Raw genomic sequence first — 19,490 nt, forward strand, 5'->3', positions numbered from 1 at the left:
AGTAGTAAGTTCATTCTGTGAATGCCAAATATAGTAAGTGCATTCTGTGAATACCAAAATAGTAGTAAGTTTAGGATTGAGTCTTAAGTTCATTCTGTGAATCGGGCCCAGTGTCTTAATTATTTACAGAATTGGCGTTTTTAAATGCTTTTTTTACCTGTCTTTGAAGTTAAGCCTGACTTCTCGCAGCCAAGCTACCAAGGGTTGAGCATGGGAATAATTTTACAAGACCTATTTTGACTGTGTTAGTGGCCTTATTGCCAGTGACAGATGCACATTTTCCCCTACTAATAATCCACTTTCCAACAAAAGTTAAGTAGAGAAGCGTGTCGTTAAGCCAAGAGGACTAACAACATGCTCCGTCACTTTAGAAACGCAGGGCTGCACCATATTTTCAAGAATATGGGGCACCCCTTTGTTTCGTCCTTTGCGCTGGGGCTAAATTTAGCTGCCTAGCACCAACACAGGCACCCTGGCATCATAGTGCAAGGGTGTCTGAGTGCAGAGGAATATTTTTTATGTGCAGGAAGGTTTCTCTTCCTGCACATAAACAATCCTTAAATGCTATTTTGTAACTTTTCGGTGTGCTGCTCAATGCAGCACACATAACATTTGCAAAATGTCATTGTTTTAAAATGATGTTTATATGCAGGAAGAGACACTTTCCTGCACATAAACAATCATTGGCGTTTTGCTGTTTCCATGTGTGCTACACAACGCAGCACACATGGAAACAGCAAAAAACGAGGGAGAAAATGAAGATTTTTCCTTGTTTCTCCAGGGTAAGACCAGGTTTTCCCTGGTCTTAATTTGGGCACTACCCCATTTTTACCATGCCCTTGTAAATATGGGGCAGCGTCAAAATCAATAGGTGTTGCTGTGGAATGCTCACAGCAACACCCATTGCCCTCCCCTTTCACGCTAAGTGTAGCGTGAGAGGGTGCCCTATTTACATGGCATTGTTAAGCCATGTTAAGTGGCTTAACGCTGCCTTGTAAATAAGGTGAAGCCCCTATCACCAACACAATGTCCTGAAAAGTGACGCTGTGGTGGAGCTAGGGGCTTGTAAATATGCCCTTGAGTACTGCTGCTCTCTGGGAGGATACCACTCCTTTTGGGACCAGTCACAACACTGCTTTTGATGCAACTGTGAACCCTAAATGTCCTTTCAAACAATAACATTTCATGATTTAATCATTTGCTTTTGGCTGAAGTCAGAAGGTTCAATACCTGCTTGATTGAACACATGCTGGATTGAAGTCTCCTTTGATTGAATGATTGATTGGAAGCACTGTACCAGTTTGGGCCCGGTGTACTGATATGATAATTGTAATAAGTGAAGCTTACTAGAACATAAATCATCTCAGGACCATGGTCTTACTCAAGAAATACTGGCATACAAGCATTAGCCTGGACAAACCGTTGAAAAATGATCGACTCCTGTCAGAATTACCTTAAGGCGATTATCACAGGAGCAGAAGTGAATTCCCCAGACCACTCCACCACTGCAAGAGACCTGAAAAGAATTCCAGTCACTCACAATTTCAGCGGGGAAAGGGGAAGTGAATAAGAAAGAGAGACAGCCTCAGAAGTCAGGTGATTCGTCTCACTGGAAAAATCCTGTATCGTCTTTGCACTGCACAACCTGTAATGAGTTCAAGAACATTACTACATTCTAACAATCCATGACTAGCTTTTTAAAACATCTGCAATTAATATTTATTTGTTTTCTTTTATTTACCCGTTAACTTCTGAGGGGAAGCTTCTCTCTAAGAAGTTTAATTGCCTCCTATATAGATGATTTGTTTTATTAAGAATATTTGCATTTCTTGTTAATGACGATAATGTCTTTTGAATGTGGTGCTATATATATATCCATTTCTCTCTATATATATATATATATATATATATATATATATATATATATATATATATATATATATATATATATATATATATATAGAGAGAGAGACAGAAGAGAGAGAGGATTTGATGCTGGTTCGATTTTGTTGAATTGACGAAAAGATGAATGGAAAAAGTTCAAGTCTGATTGCATTCCTCAATTAAGGCAAAATGGCGTTTCCTCTGAAGAAAAAGTTGTCTTACTTGAAGAAACAGATTATTTTATTTGACTCAAAAAACTATGTCAAAATGTTAATTTATGTCAAAACAAAGAAGCGACTAATGATCCTCATCACAATTTTGCATGCTGCAAAACATTGAGAAAAAAATTCTCTACTCACAAGTCAGAAGCCCAAGTATTACAACAGAACAATGGCTGAATGAGCAGCCGCTGAAGAAATTGGTAATACCTTGATGCACCGAGCTGAAAAACTACTCACTACTCAAAACCCATGTGCGAAGATGGAACAACGGCTTTTGGAGCAGACCCTGAAGTGAATTCTTCTTTCTTGACGCGCAGCTCGAGAACACTACTCACTACTCAAGAACCATGCGCGAAGATGGAACAAAGGCTTTTGGGAGCAGCCACAGAAGTGACTTCTTCTTTTTTGACCCGCTGCTCGGGAATACTACTTCCTCTGACTGAAAGTTCAGTTGAAGTGTGCAGCGCTCAGTGAGAGCCTGTGCGATGACAGTTCTTTGAAGGAGGAATCAAAAACAACTAGACAGCCCAACTGAGAACATAGAATTTCGGCGGCCATCTTTAAAATACTTATATACAAAAGTTTTGCAGTCTCTTCAACATATATATAAGACTTCCAAAAGGGGCATCATTTTTTCCATTGAGGGTATTTCCTGATGCTAGAATAAAATCTGAATTTGAGCACTTTCTTAGGTTTACCTAAGGTGCAAATCTGTGTATTCATGACAACTCCTCAAAGGACATGGTAAATCTATAGCAAGGAAGGGGTGTCCTTGGGACTCTTTCTAGTTTCTGAATGTTAAAACAATTGTTCCTTTTACAGAGAGTAACTTTCCCTAATTTGTCCCAACCCCTTTTCAGGGGTGGAGATGTGTAAGTCAACACGTTTGAGTAACATGACATTCAAATTTAGTAAATAGCCAAAAGTAGTAAAGTTACTCAAAAATGTAAGCAAAAATTACACATGTAAATTACTCACAAGTTTGGCACCAAGCAATGGTGCAAAGACAAAAGTAGTGAAGTTACACAAAATTGTAATTGTAAACTTAAACGTTCAGATTGCCCACAGTTGTAAGTTACCTTTGTGTAGAGGCACTGATGGACATGGTGCTCTCTTCAGGGTCACCCCCAAATGGTAAATTCATTTTTGTTGGCCTTAGGACTCAGTGCACTTTACCATTGCTAACCAGTGAAAACATGCTTGTGCACTCCCCTCTAAACATGGTATCATTGGTTAACATCTGTTTGCCATATTTAATTTACTTTTTACCTTTTTAGAGTGGTATATCATATACCCAGGGCCTGTAAATTAAATGTTACCACTGAACCTGCAGCACTTATTGTGCCACCCTCTTAGGTAGCACCCTAAACCGTGCCCCACACCTGGGATTGCAGCCTGAATGCAGTGTTGCACTGCCATGTCAAACTGGCATTTAAACCCCCTTGCCAAACCTTAAACTTCCCGTTTATTACATATAAGTACATGTAAGGTAGCCCAAGGTAGTTCGTAGGGCAGGTCGCTGTGTAATAATAAGTTGGACATGTACCCCTACTGTAGGATACCATTGGGGATTCCTTATTACATTTATTAAGTATAATTTCTAATTCAGAGGAGGCAGATATATCATGTTTGGTACCTATAGAATTGTAATGATAAACCCTCTTTAATGGTAATGTCTGATTCTTGTATAAAAGATTTGGAAATGCCACTTTAAGAAAGTTGTAAAACACAAAATATGCCTAATCCAATTTTATTTAACACAGACACGATTTTAGAAGGGCCAGAATGATTGATTATTTGATTCTGACTCGAAATTCTTTTTTCATACCATTCAATTTCTTTTTGTTTTTTTCCAAAGTTTTTTACACATTGATTAGCAAAAAAGGACCAACTGTACATATATTTACAATACTATACATAACAATTTACAAAAATGAAAACAATACATCAAACAATATTATCCATAAAAAACACTTATTCAACACGAAAAACCATACCAGCATTTCTATACAATTGATTTCAATAAATGAGAGACAAATCCAAAAAAAGGGAGGTTTTTTTTTGGGAGGGGCAAACTGAGGAATACAATCAAATTGATGAAACTAGTTGATACTATCTAAGCTAACTAATAATGTTTGCTAGCTATTTTACTTGTTAGTTTAGTTTAATTTAGTTTAGTTAGTTAGTTAGTTTAGCTAGTTAGTTTACTAGCTATTCAATCAGATTGAACGGGACGTGAGACACATCATCGAAAGACTCGCATTCGAAGAAACTTGACGTGTGCAGTTTAAAGGCAGCGTGTCAGCTAGACCGGGCAATCAGAAGCGTACTACATGCAGCTTATGACCTTGCACTCGAGGATGGGAAGTAGCTACAGCAGTTAACGCCAGATAAGAATTGGATAGTTATGAAGTAAAAGCCCGCTCCACACTGCCAGATTAATCGCGATCGCTAAAAAGAAAGAAGGCTATTCCAGCCAAACAAAGACAGTTTATTCGCAGTCTCCCGCCTAGAATTCGACATAAAGAAAAAAGGCCCTGATGAGATTCCAGGAACTGGTTTCCTGGTTTCGAAACGCGTCAGCAGGCATGGCACACTTGGAGGATTAATTTGTTCATAATAGCTAGCAAACATTATTAGTTAGCTTAGATAGCATCAACTAGTTTCATCAATTTGATTGTATTCCTCAGTTGGCCTCCCCCCAAAAAAACCTCCCTTTTTTCGGATTTGTCTCATTTATTGAAATCAATTGTATAGAAATTTTGGTATGGTTTTTGGTGTTGAATAAGTGTTTTTTATGAATAATGTTGTTTGATGTATTGTTTTCATTTTTGTAAATTGTTATGTATAGTATTGTAAATATATGTACAGTTGGTCCTTTTTTGCTAATCAATGTGTAAAAAACTTTGAAAAGAAAAAAAAAGAAATTGAATGGTATAAAAAAAGAATACCGAGTCAGAATCAAATAATAAATCATTCTGGCCCTTCTAAAATCGTGTCTGTGTTAAATACAATTGGATTAGGCATATTTTGTGTATTACATTTGAAAAAGGGTCCAGCCTACTCCACGCCCAAGTACTAACCTAACTCCTTTGTGTTCCAAACTTTAAGAAAGTTGGCATGTGACTGTCCCTAGCCTTTTGTGCCTGCAACCTGTCTTGAGTCACATGATTGGGTGTAGCTGAGTGTTAGGCTTTGTGAATTCCTCCCAGACAGTCACACAATATAGGAATTAGGTGTGCCTCAATGGGCCATCACTGGCAGGACGGGGAGGCAGAACTGAACACAGCCCCACTTAAACCTGAATAGGCAGTGTCCTGCCTCCACACAAAAGGCTAATGAATCTGTATTGTCACTGTAGCCACCTTGGAGCCAGGGCAGGGGAATCTGGAAATGTCATGTATTTCAAGTAACCTTTCCAGAAGCTTGCCCTACATTCCAGAAGAAGGGCACCAGGGTATAAAAATAGGACCTTCAGACTAACTCTTCAGTTCACTTCTGAACCTGCGGAAGGACTTTATGAGGAGTGCCTGGTGATGTGACCTGTGATCTGCTGTGCCCTCTGCCAGACTGCTGCTGTACCTGGAAGGATTGCTTTGCTGCCTGTAAACTGCCTTGAACCCTCACAGTCCTAACTTGCTGTTGAGCCCTGCATCTTCTCCTGCACCCAGGATTACTAGAAGTGACTCCAATGGGGTGTGGCCAAATGCCAGAGAGATGGCTGCACACTAACACGGCTCCGGACCCAATCTCTTAAACCCTGAAAATCCAACACAAAATCTGTGCCTTGGAGCCAATACTCAGCCCGTAACAGGAAAAGAGGACATTGATGGCCAAGATCACCAAGGAGGAGCGAGCCAAATAGTAGCCCAGATTGCGTTGAGACCCGGGGACCTGTGTGGGTTGACGAGCCGTGGGCTTGCATGACCGCGCAGCTGGAGGGAGCGACCTGGCACAAGAGCGGAAGCAGCCGGGATTAGACTAGTTACTGCCGGGACATGGTTGTGGATCCCCGGGTGCTTGCAGCAGCTGCTGAGATCTTGCGACCGAGACCCGCACATGGTGATGAGCGCCTCTGTCTGATTTTGATCTGATGCAGAGCCTGCGCTGGGTTAAAAGAAAGCTTGAGTAAAAAAGGCAAAAGGGACCGCTGCCGGCCTCGTGGAGACACCTATCGGGAATAATCTGATCGATGGAGCGACTTGGCAATGACTTTGTGTGGCTGCTCTGTGCATAGCCAGGAGGGGCCAGCAGAAGAGTTCCCCATACCCAGCAGTGAGTGAAGGTCATAACGCTATAACATTAACCACGAAAAAACGTAAAAACTGGCCACTTACCTTGTGTTAAGCCCTGTAAAGACCGTTGCTGCCTTAAGGGCAAAGTGCAGGTGAAGAGAGCCTTGCCTTCAGTATCGATTTTTCCCCTAATAATTGCTTCTCAGGAACTCTCATCTACCGTCCCCCAGGTCCCCCTAAGCAATTCCACATTCTTCTTCCTTCGATTGTGGCGGAACGTGTCAGTACCACGTCTAATTTCACTCTGTTAGGCAACCTCAACCTTCACTTCGACTCTGCTTTGGATCATACTGTCATCACGCTGGTAGATGACCTAGCTGCTCTGCAACTCACCCAACACGTCAAAACCCCAACCCACATCAAAGGCCATCTGTTGGACCCTGTGTTCAGCAACTGTGCAGCCCTTGTAGCCGGACCGCCAATTCCGCTCCCTTGGACAGACCACTTACAGGTCCCTTTCATCTGGACCACACTTAAGCCCTCACCGACTGGCCTCACAACAAAATTCACTCGAGCCTGGTCTCGCCTCTCAGTCGACGTCTGGTCTATCAAGCTCGCCAGCAACCAACCCCTCTATAATGAGGATCCCGGTCTAGCCAACCAGGCTTACGTTGACTGGATCACACATACTTTTGAAGACACCCTCCCTAAAAATAAAATCACGCTGAAACGCTCCCACAAAACTGCCCCCTAGTACACGGAGGCTCTCAGGGATAAGAAACGCCAATGTAGAAAAACCGAAAGACGATGGCGTCTAGATTACTCTCTAGGAAATAAAACTCGTTACCGAGAGTCAATCAGTGAATACAAAGCAGAAGTCAAAGCTGCCCAGGCTACATATTTTTCAAACAGAATTCTCCTACCCAAATCAAAACCTAAAGAAATTTTCAACATTGTGAAAAAATTAACAAAACCCCCACCCAGCCTGCACGATACAAAATCCACAACTCACTGCAACAACGTAGCAGAGTTCTTCCATCAAAAAGTGAACAAAATCTACTCAGCTTTCCCCTCTATAAGCACCTCCTCCGCCCAGACCAATAAAGTCATAGCATCCCCCTCCCCTCAGCTTCAACCCACTCTGGGGCACTTCCTCCTCCTGGATCTTACAACCCTTGAATCCGTAGCCCGAAAAGTAAAATCTGGCTCCCCTGATGATCCGGCTCCACCAGACATCATAATGTCAGCATCCCAGATCACACTGCCAACTATTAGGGATGTATTGAAAGCATCTATCATTTTCGGCACTGTCCCTCCTGTCTGGAAACGGGCCATGGTCCGATCACTGTTAAAGAAACCCAATCTGGACCCGTTCGATTTTAGCAACTACCGGCCCATCTCCCTGCTCCCGTGGCTGAGCAAAATTCTGGAAAAATACATTAATCTCCAACTGGTAAACTTCTTAGAAGACCACCAATTGTTAGATCCCACCCAGACGGGCTTTAGACCCAAACACGGGACTGAGGCCGCCCTCCTTATGGTTACGGAGGAATCCAGAAAAATCCTGGATCAAGGAGGATCAGTGGCAGTGATCCAGCTTGATCTCAGCGCAGCATTCGACACGGTCAGCCACGACACCTTGCTGTACCGTCTGTCTAGCGCCGGAATCAAGGACAAAGCCTGGCTCTGGTTCAAATCCTTCCTGGAGGACAGATCCTTTCGAGTATTCGATGATGAGTCTGTGTCCACCAGCAGACCACTAAGGTGCGGAGTCCCGCAGGGCTCCTCTTTAAGTCCCGCACTTTTCAACATCTATATGAGACCACTGGCTGAGGTCGTCCGCCCATTTGGGGTTAAGATTATTTCTTACGCGGACGACACGCAGCTGGTGGTCTCATAGGCGCAGGAGGCCAACACGCCTGTGTCTGGCGGACTTAGAAAGTGCCTAGAGGAAGTAAAGAGGTGGACTTCTTAGAAGACTAAATGGGGACAAAACGGAGCTGATGCTCCTGGGCCACTCCGACCCCTGCTTCTTCAGCTCTCTGTGGCCCCCCCTGTCTAGGCCCTCCACCAGCACCAAAGGACAACATCAAGAGCCTTGGGGTATGGCTGGATGGATCCCTCTCATTCAATACTCAAGCCACAAAACTTTCAGCTACCTGTTTTGGCCTCCTTAGGATGTTAAAGAAAATCCTTCCTCTTCCACCCATGGAAGCCAAGCAGGTAGCTATACAAGGTCTAATACAGTCTCGCCTAGACTTTAACAACGTGCTCTACCTCGGCGCTCCAGATTACACCTTACGCAGACTCCAGACAGTGCAGAACTGTATGGCTCGCTCACTGCTCGAGCTTCCTCGCAGACAATCAGTGAGGGCCGGTCTGGTCAGCCTTCATTGGCTGCCAGTGCGCCAGAGGATCCTTTTCACGGCCATGTGCATTGCCCATACATATCTGATCTTTCCTGTTGGGATTAACGACAATACAGCTCATAAACATGGCAACCACTAAAAACACAGTCATGTCACATCCATCGGATGGACTGAATTTGACAATATTGCCCCAATGCCTGTAATTCAAACAACATCAGTGATGGTCGACACTCCTGTGGTGGGTAGAGCCAAGACAGCATTTAGTCTGCTTTCTTGGAATCTCAATGGGTTGGGCAAAAAAGTCAAAAGAAGGGTGGTGCTCCAATACATTAATAAGCAGACAATAGGTATTGTCTTGATGCAGTAAACCAATCTAGTAGGAAATACAAGCATGACAATCAACAGATTGGGATATAAATTAGTAGTACCCTCTGTTTTTACCAGAGGGTCAAGAAGTGTGGGTGTGCTAATGTGAAAAATCTTCCAATTTCTGGTGACTCATTCATGTACTGATGAATATGGCCGCTTCACGGCTTTGTCAGGCACCTGGGAGGGCAGGTGCATAAATATCATGTCGGGATACATACCTCTGGCACTGCATAACCTGGCCCTGCCAGACATGAGCAAGATGATATTTGACCTGACAGAGGGTGAAGTGGTGATTGGTGGGGACCTCAACATGACACTGAGCAATCAACTAGATAGATACCCACCCAAGAACAATCCACGACCCAGGAACACTATGGCCGATTTTCTGACATCTCTGGGCTTGGCAGATGTATGGTGTGCGGCACACCCGCAAACACGACAATACACTTTTTTCTCAGCAGTACACAACAGCAGATCTCGAATCGGCCATATCCTGACACTGGCAGACAAGACGCATTATTTCAAGGAGATTAGGCATTTAGCTAGGGGCATTAAGGACAAGGCCCCTATAATGGCCAGATATGTGGTTGGTGCCACCCACACTAATAGAACAATCTCCATCAATCCCTGGTGCCTTAAAATCTTGCATATTAAAACAAACCTTTTGAAAGCCACACATCCCTATTTTTCCGTAAATGCAAGGTTGGTCGAGTCATCTCGAGTTATCTGGGAGGCCTATAAGGAAGTGATAAAGGGTCAGGCACTTTCCCTTACAGTGGAACACAAGAAGGAAAAGTGCAAAAAACTGGAAGAATTGGAGCGTGACATTCTAATTATGGAGTAAGCAGCCATGCATACCCAGCACAGAGCAGCTGCACATATATTGGAGTTTAAGAGGCAGGAATACAGAGTTAACAATTGAGGCAGCTAGAGAAAAATACTGGGTGCAACTTCACAATATATATGAATTGGGGGATTGTGCATGTAAATTGCTCGCATGGTTAGACAGGCGAGATAGGGCTGACCGCTGGGTTACAGCGATTTGTGGACGGGATGGTGTATAGAAGAGGGATCCGCAGGACATAGCAGAGGTCTTTGCCAATTATTTTACACAATTATATCTACCTGTAGCCTCAGATGCAGTAGATGAGTCGAGGGAACTGTTGGCGGACATACAGGTCCCATAACTAACCTCAGAAGACCAACAATAACTTGATGCAGACCTCACGACTTGGGAAATAACAGTGCCCATACTCGGCATACAAGCTGGGAAAGCCATGGGGCCAAATGGCCTCCCAATATACCTCCTCAAAATGATGGACACAAAAATGGCACCCCAGCTACTCAATATGTATCTTGAAATTAAACGAGAGGGAATATTGCCCAAAGACCCACTCGTGGCATCCATTTCTGTGATTGATAAGAAAGGAAAGCCAGCAGAAGATTTCGCCTCATACCGCCCCATATCTTTACTCAATATAGAAGTCAAAATTCTGGCCAAATATTAGCAAAGCAGCTCCTCACATTGGTGGCTAGGCTTGTACACCTGGATCAGTCTAGTTTCATGCGGTTCCAAAATACCACACTGAACCTGCTGCAACAAAATGGGAGGCTCGCTAGGAAGGACACAATTCAGGAAGATGCAGCCATACTGTCCTTGGATGCACGGATGGCCTTTGATACTGTAGAATGGCCCTACATGTTTGCTGTCTTGGAGCGTATGGGTCTGGGGAAAACCTATATCGAGTGGATCCAACTTTTATACCCAGAACCACTTGCACAAGTGGTGGTGAATGGGCATGCATCAAAGACCTTTGCTTTGCATCGAGGGACAAGATAGGGTTGCCCCTTATCCCTAATCATATTCGCACTGATTCTTAAGCCCCTGGCGAGCTGGATACGAGGAGAAGCCTTGATACGTGGGCTGAAGTGGACACATGGGTGGGAAGATTGAATCTCACTCTACGCTGACCACATTTTGCTGTAAGTGGCGTCACCTCGATCCTAAATTAAACGAGTCCTCCAGATCTGTATCAACTTTGGGAGGTACTCATGATACACCATTGATTGGTCTAAATCAGTGATATATCTGCTTCACTGGCCTGCCCCGGTCCTACCGGTAGAATGCAGAGCAACTATAGTGACAACTGTTTTTCGATATTTAGGAATATTCGTGACGGCTAATCTTAAATTTTCTATGAACAAAATCTCCAGGCCCGCGATGTCCAGTACTGGCGTGCACTATGGCTATCCCTGTTGGGGCAAGCAGCATTATACAAAATGATAGCTTCACCACATTTCCAATATGCCCTACAAAATACTCCCTATAGAGACCATGAAACATATTTTAGAGTGATAGATGGAGAAGACATGAACACTAATCTGGGACGGGAAACCGCCCACATTACAGCCCTCAAGCTGGTTCGGGGATGGTATGATGGGGGGATAGCCTTACCAGATATTCAGGTCTACTATTGGGCTGCCCACCTGTCAATTATTAATAAATGGAGATATGGTGTGCAGCAGGAACCAGCTTGCCACATGGATAAATGGCTGAGGGGCAATGGGGGATAAAGAGAGGCATTGTACACAAAACTGAATAGGCAGCAGCTCACTGGACCAACGGCGGTGCTCCAGGCGGAAGTTCAAACATCGGAGGCTTCATCTCTGGAGGACAGGTTGCTTGTGGAACACATAGACCATAAGATATCACCCACCTATCCGAAGATAACCAACAACTCTCCCGATCCGCTGAGGAGCCTATATGAGCACTGGCAGTCTGGGGGACCAAGAGGAGGAGGATTGGCGCAACGCCCTTACTCCCCCATCAGAAGTTGCCATATCTTCACGATTGAGGCTAATCCAACTAAAGTTTCTCCACAGAACATTCATTTCATGTACATCACTGTTCAAGAAGGGTAGAAGTAGCAATGCAGAGTGTAGAAGGCGATGTGGGCGGATTGGCACCTTTTACCACACACTCTGAGAATGCCCGGTCATCCAGACATTCTGGAACACAGTAACAGCAGGAGTATGCAAGGTGAGTGGCGGTACCCTGCCCCAGTCACCCAAATTGTGTTTGCTCAATGTGTGGGAGGCCACGGACATGACCCGCACGGATCAACTCTGGATTACCATTGGTTTTATAGTTGTCAAATGAAACATTGGCCATGGGCGGGATTTCCCGAGCCGCCAACCCTTGAGGAATGGGATCAGGACATGAATTGGTGCATGTTTGCAGAAAAGGCAGTCTACACAAACAGTGGGTGCCCCAAGAAGTGGGATCAGGTATGGGGAGAATGAAATACAAACAGGAGCAAAATGTGTGTGTTCTCCCTCCCCACAGGAAAGTGGCCCACCATGGTCAAGACATTCTGTAGATCTAATTGCTGATGAATAGAGAGGGGTGAGAGAGATCAAGGGGTGACCAATGGGAATAATACGCATAACTGTTTTATTTGCTGTGAGCTGTTGTGTCTTAGTTGTCTTTTTTGTCTTTATTAATGTTTTTATTAATACATGCTTTACTGACAATTTCAATAAAAAAGAGTTTATTAAAACAATAGAAGGGACTCCAATGGAGTTTACTCCTCTTTTTCTCCCAATTATCTATCCATTTATATTTGGGAAGAAAAACATTTGGAGCAGCTAATGTGCGAAGGCAAGTACAGGGAATGAAAAGAGTAGATGCCCTTTTTCTCTTTGAACAGTACAAGTTCAATATACTGATTACTATATCGACTATGCTGGTTGTATCGTTCTAGCTGCAAATCTGTTATTAGTAAAAATACAGCTACTGATTGTGCCAGTTAACTTTCTCATAAAGAAACTGAAATCTTACCTCAGTTCCTTGATACTGTGCAGAACTGGTGTAAGTTTCTCCAAACCCTCGGTCTGTATGAAACAGGAATCCAGGTTGAGATTTTCAATCGTCGTACAACACCCGAGTATGTATGAGAGGATAGTACAGTCTACTGGAGTAAGGTAATAGTTAGAAAAGTCGAGAGACACATCTTGTCCCACTTTGTCACGCACCAGGGAGCTGTTACGCGACTCAAAGAGAAAACAGAACATGTTCAAGAGTTTTCTCTTGTCTGTCTTTGTCTTTAATGGCTCTAGCTCCTCATGAACTTTCTCTCCTAGCCACTTGATGACTTCCCTTGTTGCCTCTGCAGAGAACCGCCCCAGGTAGGTTTCAAGTTGTGACCGACTTGGAGGGTGGGAAAGGCCAGCAAGGAAGCGCAAAAGGATTTCATAGCGCCCATCTTCACAGGCGCTAATTGTCTGCATCAACGTCTTAAAACGGTCTTCTTTGTAATCAAGGTAATATACCATAGCAGCCCAAAACTCCTGAATGGTGAGGTGGAGGAAAGAGCGCGTAACTTCTAACTTTTCTTCCATTTGAAGAGTTTCCATCATGAAACCTGACATTAGCTTTGAAGGTCTGACCTTGAATGCTGACAAATCATTATTGTAGAAAACAAAAATACGGCTTCTGACTCCATGGTCAGCTAGCCATCCAATCCCCAGTAAATCAGTTTTAAGAGGTTCTGTAGTGAAATCAGCTTGAACATGTTCTGTAGTGTGATTTTTTAGGATGTTTGAGATATAACTCACAAAGAGCTGAGTCACTGTTTTGGGAGGAGCCAGGGGTTTTGCTGTCTGCTTAGTAAAGCAAGGTTTCAATGCGGTGCATGTTATCCAACAATATGATGGGTTGTAGCAGAGTGTGTACAGAATTCCTGTGTCCCTCACGTACTGGAACACTTTTGATGATATAGCATCATTGTTATAAAACTTAGTAAAGTACCCTTCTCTCTCTTTGGAGAGAAATCCCACAATCTCTGCAGATCGGTGAAGAATGCCAGTCTCAAGTTTTTCTAGAGCAATTGGACGACTTGTCAGCAACACAGAACAACCTTTGAGCATGGTTTGCTTCACCAGGCTGGCTACAATCGAACTTACAGTCTTCACCTGTTTTGGGCTGACACACAGATCTAGGCAGCCCCTTTTGCTGAGATCCACTTCACACCTGCTTTCGTCCAAGCCATCAAAGATAAAGAGCAGCTTTTGAGGGTCCTCCAAGATCATCCTAAGGTTTTCCCTGAGGAAAGGATATTTCTCAAGGATCAGCAGTTCCAAGCTTATTGGTGTCTCTTTTTCATGTTGATTCAGTTCACGAAATTTGAAGAAGAAAATAAAAGCAAATTTTTGGTAAAGCTTTCCATTCACCCATTCAAAAATAAACTTTTGCATCAGTGTGGTCTTTCCCACTCCTGGCACGCCAGTCACCATCACACACTGAGGCATGCGATGGGATCGGAAGCACCAGCGAAACAGCCGGTTGGGAGTTATTCGCTCCAGTCCTGTCTGTACTTTCTGTCGAAGATGATACTCATGGAGCTCCCCGGCCTCCAGAGCCTCGTGATGCACTTGTTTCCTGAAGCTGCGCTGTGATATCACCACCAGATCCACATATCGTTCAGAGATTGGGAAACTTTGAGGCCCCTGGGACTGCCCGGGGGCAGTGTATTCCATTAAAGTATTTGTCATTTCAAACAGATGATGCTTGAGCTGTTGCTGGCAATCTGAAATCAGAGATAAAATAAAGTGTGTTTAACATTAATGTGTTATATATAATCTAAGTCACACATACAATAACGTAAACTTCATATCAGTGCTTAATTATGAATTTTAGGAGGTGTTTTCTGGTGCTGGACACAAGGAGCTAATTGTGACCTCCATGAGGAAGGGGACACTTCTGCCTGTTGACGTTTTTCCTCCGGATGTAGCAGGGATTGGCTAACAGGTGCTGTGCTTGTCAGCTTGCCCAGCCCAGGCACCTGAGAGCCCCTATACTGGATCCTGGCCTCCATCGTCATCCATAGCGTACTTCCAACTTTACGTCTTCTGCCTGAACAGAGCCTACTTGCTGCTAATGGGACAAGGTGGGAAGGAATCCTTTGTTATGTGTCTTGTCTTAACATGAGGCAAATGCAGAGGGACGTCATCTGGGTGGCAGACGCATTCTTTGATGAGAATTAACAATGAAATGCCATTGGTAAACTGATAATAATCGCTTTACTAGGAACCAATATTTTTGTGATGATGTGCTTTCTCGGAAGTCAGGGAACCAACAATAATATGTTTACATGTACCTGCATTGAGTGACCCGGATAAATCACACAAAATACAGAAAATATATGGTAAATTAGAGTTAGTTAGAGAATAATAAAGTATGCATACATAAAAATGTAAATATAACAATTAACATTTTAAACCTACCTATAAGTACGAAGGAATGTTCAATTGGAGGCAAAAAATTAAGCGGCTGATTATGATGGCGGACAGCCATAAGTCCATCCACCATCGTCCCGGGGATTGGGACCACCGGCCAATATGGCGGCAGACCTGTACTTTAAATTACAATGCGGCTGCCACCATGGGGCTGCAAAAGGTAGTTTTAACATTGAGGGGGGTGCTGCTGGCTGCAGCACCTGCCGCAATGTTGAAAATGCAGGTTGGTCCTTTCCCTGCACTATTTGGCAGGCACCGTGCGGTGCCTGCCACCTTGTGCAGGGAAATGTAGCCCCCAGTGCAAAAACAAACTGTCCTGGCACAAAGGGGGCCCACAATGGGCCCCGAAGTCAATTCTCGCTAGCCTTTCCATGGCGATGGTACCACCATGGAAAGGCTTGTGGGGATCAGGCACCCAAGTCTGGCGGGCAGTGCCTGCTAGGCACCGCCACCATTCTAGGGATGCGGGCAGGTCCGACAGGCAATCGTAATGTTTGCCTCTGTCAGACCGGTGGCAGACGGGCTTTCCGCTCGCCAGGCACACCGCACGTCATCCTTATCCGGACGGCGGTAATTGGCCTTTGCGATGGCGGTCAACCCACCACTGGCAGCCTGCCGTTGGCAGGTTCACTGCCATCGTAATCAGGCCCTAAATTGTAATCTGGAAACCCAATCTAGTAGTGATTCAGTGGATCCACAAAAGTTCAAAATAAATCAAACTCAGAACCACTGCTCCAGACCAATGATTGCAAGGAGTCTTTAAAAGTGGTGAGGCTTAAATGTCTGCTTCAGGTTGAACTATGCAAGTCAATCAAAATACACTGCCTTTCACTTCCATTAGGGGTGTTAGGTGTGGTTTTCCTTCGAGAATAGTTTGAAAAAGGAGGGTCAAATTAGAATTTTACTGACCCCTTTTCACACAAATTGGCTAAAACCCCAGAGGTTATGAAAGGTTAATAATAAAAATTATTCTGTGGTGTGCCAGAAACACCTTACCCTCCACAGGCTTATTGAGGTTCCCCCTCTACAATAAAATGCTGAATGCATGGTGACATTTTCAACTTCCATAAAGTTGTCTAAACTCTATATCAGTTGTAAGAAATACAACTTCTTCATAGGTAGGCTAGCAAAGCTCATGCTGAATTTAATGCATATTACAAAAAGATCAAACAAGTGGAGTCAAACCACTCTCTCTTCCGGCTGTGCAGGCTGGCCTGCTCTCAGCGTGACTCAACACTAAACAATCCGGGGCACAAGAGCCCTCTGTCAGCACCACCCTACCCCGTGTGCGCAGCCCACACGGCCCGGCCGCAATATGCTGCAAATCTCCCCTCCAGACAGAGGCCGTCTGGGCGTTGCTGGTATGTTGCAAGGTAAAGAACTTGATGAACCTGCCGCAAGCCAGCCAACTAATTACCCGGGTTCACTGCATGAAAATGCAGCCAAGTCCGAGGGGTTAAGTCAATCCGAGAAGTGGCGTTAAGATTGTGAACACTCTGAATTGTTGAAGGGACGCAAGATCACTGGGGTCTTCAGAGCCGGCCTTCATGTCATCCAGTCAGAGAGAAATTCAAAACTTCACCCGGCGCTACACGTTTGTAATCAACTAAGAGGCAGACACGTTTTGCAACGGAACTTCACCCAAACTCCGGAATAAAAAACCTTTCCTTGAAACTATGATACAAAGGAATCACCAACCTGAGCACGAAGAAAACAAGCCAGCAAAAGGGAATAACAAGTGTAGCCGCCCGTGCCAGAACAAGCCCGGAAGTTGTGAGCGCGCGCGCTAAACTGAAATAAAAGAAAAACACGCGAGTAATGACGCGCGCTAAACCGGAATTAAAAAAAAACACGCGAGTAGTGACGCAATCTGTGGTGGGGGAGGGGGAGGGAATTTAAGCACAAGCACAGTGGAAAGAGGCACGTAAGGCTTAATGAGCCATGACACAAACCCACATGGCGGCTGTGAACGTGCACGCACGTGTGACCGCAAGCTTGAGGCCAGCAAAAGCCTCTGGTAGCACTTTGAAAAGCCCCTTACTAAATGTCTCGCGTAGCACATACGCTGGCTCAGTCGAGACCTAAAAAGAACAATTGATGGACAGAATGTAGAACAATGTCATACATTCACCCCAGTACAGAGATCTGGGCCTACATCCATCGTTTTTTTGCTCTCCATGCCATTCCAGTTTGGACCCAGCCATCTGCAAATCAGTCTTGACCCTGCGCCCAATGGGAACAGTCCAGCCCGAACTGCCAGGCCAGGTCCTCCCTGGAAACAAGCCTCCTAGGAACGGTTTCAGGGTATATCACCCTTCATCAGCCAGGCTAGCTTGAATCCAGAGGCACAGTGAGCTAGGGTCCCACATCTGGGCATACCCATCCCAGATGTCGGTAGAATTTACACATGTGTGCAGATAATTTGATGCTATCATGTCAGCCTGCACTGAACAGAGAGTATCTGTATGTAGGTGTGTCCACTGATGTGATGTGAAATTTGGTCTTATTAAGTCGTAAAAAGGTTTTACTCTTTTTGCATAATCTAGAATGTTTGTTCTTCCAAAATTTAGGAGTCCTAAAATGGATTGCAAACCCTTCAGAGTCTTCGGAGGTTGAAGCAGCATGCATTTTTCTAAAATGTTGGCTGCTAGGCTTTTGCCTTCACTTGACAGCTCATATCCCAAAAACAGGATATTGAGAAGGGCAATTTTATATTTCTTAAAATTAAATTTATAGCCCAGATTTGTGAATCCCACAATTATGTTGTTCACCCTGCACAAGTGTTCAAGTAATTCAACGTCCGTCAGATAGATGTCATCTACTTGGGACACAACCTCCTCATTGCATGATTGTAATAATTCTTACACTCTTGCTGAGAATAACCCAGGGCTGTTCTAATACCCCTGGGGCAAATGACAGAAGTGATGCTGAGTGCAGTGGGCAAAAAATTCTATCAAATATCTGATTTGAGATATCTAATGTTGTTTTTTTTTACACACAATGTTAATCATTAATGTGGCACAATGTGCATTTTGAACTGCAAAGGGTACTGTGAATGTGTTTAGATGTTGATTATCCAGTACTAGACAATATAAGTTGTCAGGTTTCATTAAGGGAAAGAAAGGAATGTTCATGGGAGAGGTGTAAGTCTCAATCATACCTTGGTCTTCAAGTTGGCCTAAGATTTCTTTGACCTGTCTTTTTGCATCATTTTTAATAGGGTATGGGTTCTGTAGATTTGGAGTAGATTTTAATGGGCTGTCATGGTGAGTAGACTCCACGTCCCACAATACATGGATATGGTACAATGCCGGAGCTAGTAATAGCACCCACTCCTGCATGTATGAATGTTTTAAAGATTCTGGAACGAGGTCAGAAACAGCAGACAAAATTATGCTTTGCCCTTTTGGGCAATCCTCCACAAATTCTAGCAGCCAATCTTTTACCGCTAACAGGAAATCCTATCCAAATGTTAAGTTCTCCCAAATGAGACCTTTAACGTTTCTTGAGATGTCCCCCGTCTATTTGGAGTATAATTTCGTACAGTCTATGTGGCACGCTAACTCTTGTATCAGGTGTTTCCACCGTGATATGTTCTTTCAATACTGCTGTCACCAGAATATCCTTCATGTTCTGGTGAGCTATTGTTACTTGTGCCGCACTGTCTAGCATCGTCAGAGCCGATTCTCAGTTCAGAAGCGGAGTCCTCAGTAACCTAGGCATGTCTAACTTTTAAGCCAGCTACTTCTTCTTTTTGAATTTAGGTTTAGCCTTAGGTTGTTCTTCCTGTTTAATAATGTAATCTGAATTGCGAAGTGTTTCCCTTTTTGTCTTTAGTCGATCTTCTGTCTTTTCGTCTTATCGTCTGTCCCTCTCAGAATTTTTTGATGAACCCTGAAAGAAACGAAAGGAACATGTATCAGTGTCCTGATATCTGTCAGGTTTCCTAATGTTATCATGATTCCTAAGGTTATACTTCTTTTCAGACGACTCCAGTTGGGGAGACCCTCCCCTTGATCGTGAATTATTTTCTATATTGTTATTTTTAAATTGTTTGTTATCCCATTCCATTTTTGAAGTAGATGGTGCTTGCTTTGAGTGGTCCTTGTCGGGAC

At 43.9% G+C, this 19,490-nt stretch overlaps 1 protein-coding gene across 2 annotated transcripts in view; it reads right to left on the reverse strand.

The window, feature by feature from the left end:
- LOC147673963 (NACHT, LRR and PYD domains-containing protein 12-like) overlaps window positions 1-19,490 on the reverse strand; it is a 658,153-nt gene that overhangs the window by 236,865 nt on the left and 401,798 nt on the right. For both annotated transcript variants that reach the window (XM_086945051.1, XM_086945052.1), the window contains exon 6: window positions 12,920-14,666. In XM_086945051.1, the coding sequence (XP_086801177.1) occupies window positions 12,920-14,666 (1,747 nt within the window). The remainder of the gene's footprint in view (window positions 1-12,919; window positions 14,667-19,490) is intronic.

The sequence above is a fragment of the Lissotriton vulgaris genome, chromosome 12 (assembly GCF_964263255.1).
Source record: "Lissotriton vulgaris chromosome 12, aLisVul1.2, whole genome shotgun sequence".
Lineage (NCBI taxonomy): Eukaryota > Metazoa > Chordata > Amphibia > Caudata > Salamandridae > Lissotriton > Lissotriton vulgaris.